This window comes from Microtus oregoni, unplaced genomic scaffold, assembly GCF_018167655.1.
Source record: "Microtus oregoni isolate MIOR12 unplaced genomic scaffold, Mior012 000005F_ref0000423, whole genome shotgun sequence".
NCBI lineage: Eukaryota > Metazoa > Chordata > Mammalia > Rodentia > Cricetidae > Microtus > Microtus oregoni.
This window is the reverse complement of record NW_024543064.1, coordinates 52,040,039-52,048,895: the sequence shown is the minus strand read 5'-3', so window position 1 is coordinate 52,048,895 and position 8,857 is coordinate 52,040,039. Positions and strand designations below refer to the sequence as shown.

General features: G+C 40.5%; 1 protein-coding gene across 1 annotated transcript in view; it reads right to left on the bottom strand.

Annotated features, from left to right (window-relative positions):
* Nucleotides 1-6,484: 6,484 nt before the first annotated feature.
* LOC121448239 (cytochrome P450 2J4-like) overlaps nucleotides 6,485-8,857 on the bottom strand; it is a 34,726-nt gene continuing 32,353 nt past the window's right edge. Inside the window, exon 8 of the mRNA XM_041652090.1 lies at nucleotides 6,485-6,939. Coding sequence (XP_041508024.1) covers nucleotides 6,761-6,939 — 179 coding nt within the window. The 3' untranslated portion in view covers nucleotides 6,485-6,760. The remainder of the gene's footprint in view (nucleotides 6,940-8,857) is intronic.

Here is an 8,857-nt window from a genome sequence, read left to right as displayed (position 1 = left end):
TAAGGTTAGTACACTAACAGAGAGGCTTGTTGCTCTACACTTAAATAATGGGAAGGGTGTTGGAGAACAATAGACCATCTAGTAAGTGGTCAACCTATGTAAGTAGAAAGCCTAAGACGTTGATTGTCTCCCAAAGGCAATTTCTTAACAAGGAAAGGTGGAGCTAATTTAGGAAGATAATTCCCACCACACTAACACCAGAAGCAATCAGACGTGCCCCTCGGAATAACACAGTCACAGAATGGAGGGAAAAAGTTGAAAAGCCAAGAAGAAAGAAATTAAAGAGGTTACTACGCAGTGGAAAGACAGTTCATGATCTAGAAAAATAAGTGTTTTGAAATTGGGTATATTATCAAAATTAATCTGTGTGATCTCCTTGAAAATTCCAATACCCATATGGATATATGGGGAAAAATTATAAAATTCTGTGGAAGCAAAAAAGCTCCAGTAAATCAAACCAATGTTGAATATAAGAGCACTTGATAAAGGTATCATAGTACAATTATACTACTGAGTCACAGCAGCAAAATAAACATGGTATTGCCCAAAAATCTACATGTAGAACATAGAACAGAATAGAGGACACAGAACTAAATCCACACTGCTATAGACAAATGATAACATGGGCACCAACATGCTAGGGCTGGCTTCATGTCCTGGATAAATCAGTTAAACAAAGCAATTGACAGTAGAAAGCAAGGTGGGAGTAGTGGCTTGTGCTTTTAGTTTTAGCACATGGGAGGCAGAGGTAGGTGGATCTCTGTGTGTTCGAGGCCAACCTGGTCTTAAAAGCGAGTTCTAGGACAGTTAGGGCTGTCAAACAGAGAAACTATGTCTGTAAAAATTAAAATCAAAAGCAAATAAAGAGTAAAAAAGCAATCAGAAAACAGTAAAAAGCAGAAAATAGATTTATTTAATTTGGTCACAAATGAAAGAGAGACAGAGAGATCTTTGTAACTCCCACTCTTCATCCATTATTGAGGTACTAAACAGAAGCTAATGTTTAAATACAAGGCAAGAGATGTGGCTGGCTAAGTATCTAGCCAAGATGTGGCTCCACCCATCATTGTCTCAGGTTGAAGTTCCTCAGTAAGTTCAACTGACAAGTAGTAAATCTTTCTCCAGGAGATGAGATCATTTTCTGGAAGCTAAATTTCTCCCCTGGACAGACTCTTAAGTTTTCAGATTTGTCTTTTCTAGTAGGCCATTCTTCGGCTAATTCTAATGTCTTGGGGTTCTTGGTTTCAATACTTTGATATTCAATGGCAGAGGCATAAGTGTATGGAAGACATATTTGTGGAATGTGCAACAAAGAGATAAGTAACCTATGAAGGGACTGTGCGGGAAAAAACCTTTGTCTGCTATTCATTTAACAGTGGGTTAATTAACAGACTATATAAAGTATTAATAAACCAAAAAATAACCCAATAAATTGGGGAAATAAACTGAGCAGATGTGTCTCTAAAAAAGAAATACAAATGATTAATAAATATATGGAAAAAGTTTCAACATGTTTAACCATAGGAAATACAAATGACAGCGGCACTGAGACTCCATCCTGCCCAAGTCAGAAAGTCTGCCATCTCTAAAACAAAAGCAGCCTATGCTGGTGATGAGCTGTCAGTTGATTTCTTAGCACTGGAATTCTGTCAATTTTGAGGCAAAAACAACCAATGCTGGTGATGAACTGTTATTAGATTTGTGAGCATTGGAGGCTCAGGCTCTGGTGACGTTAAGACTCTAACCTTGGTCACCTGTCTTCAATAGGACAATTAAGCAGACATGCAGAAAAAGGAGATTCATTCAATGTGGGTATGCTTGGAAGAATGGTAAAGAGGTGTAATGATCATCTTTGTTCCTAACATCAGATTAAGTTTTAAGTAGAAGACAAGAAGTGCTCACTACTAAACAGGCTTGGCCAAGGTTTAATAAAGATATTATACTATATTTTGTGAAGAAAATGAAGACAAAGACATTACATTTTTTTTCCTGAGAAGATGTAGGACAGCAAAGGATGAACAACGTACTGCTCTAATGATGCCCAACTTGTCAAATCAGTGTGTTTATTGGGCTTTAAACATTGTAAGGTCAAGAGTATGTAACAGTTGGCACTCACAATCAAGGAGGAACAAAATGATAGAAGTAGTTGCTTTTATCCAGATCTAACCCAAGATCATCTCTGACTAGTGTGGGTCTGAGGACCAACTTTTGAAAGTCTAAACCCACAGTCAGCCTATCTGCAAGTAGAGGCACACAATCTGAAACCTTAATGAGTGAATGTCTTCCCTGGTATTTTTTATTACAGGACACTGTTTATCCCCAAGTCTGAGATTAGACTAGATTTCAGTGCAGAAAAACAGCATGCATTTCTATTTTAAGGTTTGGGTCAAGATGAAACAGTCTAGAGGTATTTTCCTTCCTGACTTTATGACTAAAGGAAAATATATTGGAACATTTTCCAAATCTCCTTCTATAATAGACCTGGCAAAAATGAAGATAGAGGGTTTCACCACCCTTTGATTTGGATTGCTTGCATTTGCACATACTTGGCTCTCTAGCTAAACATTAATCTCTCTACCGGTCTCTGAGGATGACTCAGGGATTTTTCTGGATCTCTTTGTCCCTCTTTCCAATATGGTCACATTGAGTATATACCCTTTATTATCTTTTGCGCATTTCATTTAATACTCTTTATTGGTTTTTATAGGTAGGGTGGTCAAACCTGACTTGGAGCATAAGTGGTCACCCACAAGCTTAATAACACAATGTCTTCCACTCCAGAGCAACCTTTGAAGATTTTTCATCATCCATCCTACCCTCATGAAAAATGGAAAGAAAGCTTTTGGTCTAATCCCTCTTATTCCCTGAATTCCTTCTTATTTCTTGACCTCCCTCAGTAGTGACAAAGACTTTAATATCCTCTAACCAGACAAACCTTCCTAAATTTTGTGTGGATAATTTTAGCCTATCTGTTCAGGAACAACCATCAAAACAAAACAAAACAACAACAAAAAAACACCTCTGGAGTAAATATTGACCCTCACACATCATGGAAACCAGTCAGCTTCTAATGATGACATGAGTCTGGGATGATCCTAGATCCCTCGGGGGTTATGCTTTTGATAACTCCTTTAAATGTCAGGAGAGAAATTTTCATCTTCCAATTTATGTGTAGAGTAGGGTAGGTACAGAGTAGGTGCATGGACCTACTCACCAGGTGACAGCCGTCCATGTGCTTTTCCATGTCTCCTGGATGCCAGATTAGGAGCACATAGAGAATTAAAGCTGCATGTTGGAAGAAGCCCGTGAAAGTCTGGGAGTAGTGGCTACAGTACTGTTTCCAGAAAGTACTGCACTGTTTTTGATTGTTTGACAAAAGGTGTGAGATTCTTTGAGCATACCATGATAAAATTGTTGATGGATAATCAGTGATAATCACAGAAAACAGAGGGAAATCCCACATCGTAAGATCTTTCTATTTCGGTGCACAGTTCATAGGTTGACCCTTCAGACATGAATGATCTCAAGGAGACAAAGGTTGGCTCCCAGAAAAAGACCTCTCACCTTCTTTGTTTCAGAGTTACCGAGTCAGCTTTGCCTCAAACCTGTGATATCCTAGCCCTCTGCCTTGTACAAGCAACCCATCCATCCATATCCAGGCAGACATATTGCCTTCTTTATTTTAAGACTTTAAGATCTCACTTTATTTAAATGTTCACTGTAGCATGGTTGGTCTATGGCACCTTGTAGGAAGTTGATGGTGAGAAGATTTACTTTTGAGACAACTTTGTACACTAGAGATCAGGTGGAAGAGAAGAGCAGAGAGGTACACCATTGTCCAAAAATAAATGAAGGATGATGGTTATATATTGTGTTCACAAAATGTTTGTGTAATTGTTGAATGGGAAAGAGATTTATTCTTTATAACAGCCAATGGACTTAGAAAAAAGGAGTAATATTTTATGGGTGGAAATTTTCATCACGAGTCACAGTGAATGTCTTCCCAAAGGTTCTGATTAATTCCATGACATGAAACTTCATCTTGAGTTTCACTGCTTTCTGGAGTCAGGCAGAGGCCCCAACATTTTTTTTTTAATTCATTTATTTATTAAAGATTTCTGTCTCTTCCCCGCCACCGCCTCCCGTTTCCCTCCCCCTCCCCCAATTAAGTCCCCCCCCCTCAGCCCGAAAAATAATCAGGGTTCCCTGTCCTGTGGGAAGTCCAAGGAACCCCCACCTCCATCCAGGTCTAGTAAGTTGAGCATCCAAACTGCCTAGGCTCCCACAAAGCCAGTGCATGCAGTAGGATCAGAAACCAATTGCCATTGTTCTTGACCAACATTTTTATATTTATCATATTTAGTGTGTTGTGATTAGGTTGTGTTCTGATCTCATACTTCATACCTTGTAAAAAACAATGGTTTTGTTGTAGGTTTTGTTGCCTAGAAAGACTTCATTTCACAAGCAAGTTTTCATTCTATTTTGAAGATGGAGGATGACTGTGGACTTGGGTGGACACATGAACAGCACCATGTGTCTGTCACTACCCTAACAGGACAGAATGATGAGTAATTTACTGCTTGTAGAAAGGATGTCACCCTGTTAACTTATTGGGCTGAATTAGTAGTGTCGGGGTACGTGGGCATGTTGAAATCATATCAGAAAAGCAAGCCCCAAATCTACTGGACAAATGAGACCAAGGGAGAGGTATAACTACCTCATCTGGACACCATATCAAGACAGACTCCACCAATATGACGGTGAGAACCCCACTGGCCTGTCATTTAACTTCATAGTATTTACACTGTGAACAAAACCTCCTACAATAAGCTGTATCTGCAGAGACTGATTGATTCCAAGTTCAGTATTTTGAGAGATGTTGGAATGTTACAGGTCCAAGACTAATTACTTTATCTTGAACCAGCTTTAAGCTCCAGCAACATCCAGCCATTCCTTGCTAAGCTCTGCGTATTGTTCACATCCTGAAATGAATGGATAATGTTTATAATTTATGGACTTTCCAGACCCACTGGCTTCCAACCAACTTAAAAGTGAAGAATGTCATCAGTTAGCATTGATGGTCGTCAGAGAAACCTCCCCCATCTTGCTGTAATCACTTCTGTGATGTACTACATAATATTTTAGACCTCTTTTGACATTTTTGTTTTATAAAACTGTAAAAGTTAGGACCTTGAGATTTCTGTCCGGTGCTCCCGTGTGGGTCTCTGTCTCTGTCTCCTTTCATCGCCTGATGAAGGTTAATATTCCTGAGGATGCCTATGTGTTTGTCTTTGGATTCACCTTATTTAGCTTCTCTAGGAACATGAATTATAGGCTCAATGTCCTTTATTTATGGCTAGAAACCAAATATGAGTGAGTACATCCCATGTTCCTCTTTTTGGGTCTGGCTTACCTCACTCAGGATAGTGTTTTCTATTTCCATCCATAGAAGGAGACGGAGCACGAGCAAGGAACTCAGGACCACGAGGGGTGCACCCACACACTAAGACAATGGGGATGTTCTATTGGGATCTCACCAAGGCCAGCTGGCCTAGGTCTGAAAAAGCATGGGATAAATCCGGACTAGCTGAACATAGCGGACAATGAGGAATACTGAGAATTCAAGAACAATTGCAGTGGGTTTTTGATCCTACTGCACGTACTGGCTTTGTGGGAGCCTAGGCAGTTTGAATGCTCACCTTACGAGACCTGGATAGAGGTGGGCAGTCCTTGGGCTTCCCACAGGTCAGGGAACCCTGATTGCTCTTCGAGCAGATGAGGGGGGGGGACTTGATCGGGGGAGGGGGAGGGAAATGGGAAGCGGTTGTGGGGACGAGGCAGAAATCCTTAATAAATAAATAAATTAAAAAAAACTGTAAAAGTTAATGAAACTACTTCTGTGTTGGAACATGAAACTTGTGATAACCTGTGTTCCTGGGCCATGATCACTCAAAATGGATCTAGAATAAACTAATTCTTATTCCCTTTATGATGAAAGTGGTACTTTCTTCACCTAGATCAACAGCATCAAGGAACAGACAGAGAACTCCCAACAATCCCAAGGGTCTCAGATTTCCTTATGTATCTGAAGATGGAAAATATTTACAATTTTCCATCCAAACTTGCTTCTAGGGTTTGCTTTTTGATAACTATGTATTACCTGGTGTTGGGTCAGAGGTCAAGATTCATCAATAATATATGTCATAGAAATTGCCTCTACCTTGCTTATCTTGTTTGTGTGTCTACTGAGCCATCCTTTTCCACCCGACTTCCAGGAGGACCACTTAGAGGCAGAGAAAGATAAAGTGGCTATAGACCTTCTAAACAGGATAGTCTTCAAGTCCTATTTCTGTGGCTTCCCCAGAAGCCCAGTTCTAACTCTTATGCTCTCTTGTTACTAATTTCAAATGACCCATTTCAACAGTCCAGAAGCACATACATGTCTACAACAGGAGGAAGGAAAAATCTTGAAGGCACTCCCGTATGATGTGAATTATGATTTAAATAGCATGTAATAAATTATTTCATTTTACATATAATAAAAATAGTCATTATTCCTTCAGAAACCTTTCTGAACTCATAAGTTCCATGATCAACATCAATTTGTGGGTCAAGCAGTCTAGGAAATTGATTTAGTTTCCTTACTCCAACTCCTCCCATCTTTTCTCAGTTGCCTTCAGCATTTCTCCTCTTGTGTGTGGAGTAAGTTTGAGGTGCATTTCACCCCTTCTTCTTTTCTTTACACTTTCCTTCTCCAGCATCACAGTCTGGGGACAGCACAGAGGCGGTGGCTGACTGGGGAAAGGGTGAGGCCCATTCTGAATTTCAGGCTCAGCTTCTCACTGACTGGGGGCTTGAAGGTAAAGTTTTGCAAAAGAGCAGTGAAGAAAATGAACAGCTCAGACCTGGCCAATTGTTCTCCCAGGCAGGCTCTCTTTCCTGTGAGACAAAAACATAAGTCATATGACTTTGGTGCACCTAGGGACTGGTGTCCCCAGCCTCCTACTGTAAATACTGAGCTGACCATGAGTTTTGTGTCCATCTGATTATGTCGAACATCTTCCTGATTTGCCCACTAGAGCCCCATTCAAAGTGGCATTTCCTGACCTTGGCCCAACAATGTCCCACACTTTCCCCAGCCCAGGATATTGTTATTTTCTCAGGTGTCCTGGTCCCTTGCATTGAATAATTTGTAGATGGTAAGTCCTGAGTAGGCGGCATTCTAATAATTCTGTAAGCCATTGCTTTACGTCACCTCACATCACACACATGTCACATGGTATATATATATATATATATATATATATATATATATATATATGTGTGTGTGTGTGTGTGTGTGTGTGTCTGTGTGTGTCTGTGTGTATGTACAGATATATACGTTTTTGTCTACTTATCTACAATCTGTATCTCTCTTGAATATCTTCACATGTGTAATCTCTGTGGATGATCTCTGATGATCCAGGACAAACCACTCATACCAAAAAAATTCTTAGACTAGCATTCAGACAAAACTACTATTATTATTTGGACACATTTTCCACTGTCCTCATGGGGTTTCCAACAAGGACATCGTCACAGGAATGATAACATATGACACTCTCTGCAGGATAATGTGTAAGAAACTGCATTGCTTTTACTGATATTAATATTTGATAAATTTCTGATGGTCATTTGTTTCTACTTTGTTACCTGCCTAATACCGGGTGTTGAGGAAATCAAACAAAAGCAGACCTCAAAAGTTGCCTAGCAAGCATAAATGTGTTATGATGATGTCTGTATCTTATGCAACATCTGTGTTTTTTTTTTGCCAACACGTTTCATTTATCTATGTCCTCCACATGCTCCTCCTGTTGCCTACCATGAATATTATGGACAACAGCTCATAAATCCTCAAGACTCTCCTGTAAGAATCCACATATAGTGACATGCAAACTTTGGACCCAGGGTTACTAACCTAACCTGTCTGCGCTCTCCTATGTGACCGTGACTAAAGCACTCTTTATCAAGAAGCTAAGCCTTCCTCATGTGGCAGCTTTGTGAAACAGTCTCTTTCTTCCATCTGTAAGGCTTGGCAGGTGTGAATTAGTTGTTCAGCATTGAGCATGTGATTTAAAGCTTGGCTTATGTGATGGATAATCTTGATTACTGTGATGGCTGGATTGATAATGTCCTCGATAGACCCACGCATTTGAATGCTTAGTCACCAGGGAATGAAAGTCTTTTGGGAAGAATTAGAAGGTGTGGTCTTGATGGAGGAGGTGTGTCACTGGGATGGGCCTAGAGGTTTCAAAAACTTCATCAGTCCAACCTCTCTGTCTCTGTCTCTCTCTGTCTCTTTCTGTCTCTCTGTCTCTGTCTCTGTCTCTCTCTCTCTCTCTCTCTCTCTCTCTCTCTCTCTTTCTCTCTCTCTCTGTCTCCCTGTGGATCAGGATGTAAAGCTCTCAGGCACTCCAGCAAGGCCATTCCTGTGTGCTTTTTGCCATGCTGAACATGGACTGATTCTGTAATCAAGTGCTTTCTTTTGTAAGAACTGCCTTTTTCTGTAGATTAGCTCATGGAAAATCATGAACTCTACACCAATAGCTGTGGAGCATCCATGGGACCAAACAAGGTTCTCTGCATGTGGCACACAGTTTGTAGCTTGGTCTATTTGAGGGGATCCTGGCAGGTAGAGCAGGTTCTATTCCTGGTACATAACCTAGCCTCTTGGAGCCCATTTGCTATGGTGGGACGTCCTGCTCTGCCTTGATGCAATGGGAAGGAGCTTGGTCCTGCCTTAATTTAATGTGCCAGGCTTTGTTGACTGTCCATGGGTGCCTTGCCCTTAGGGAGGAGTGGATGAGGAGTGGGCAGT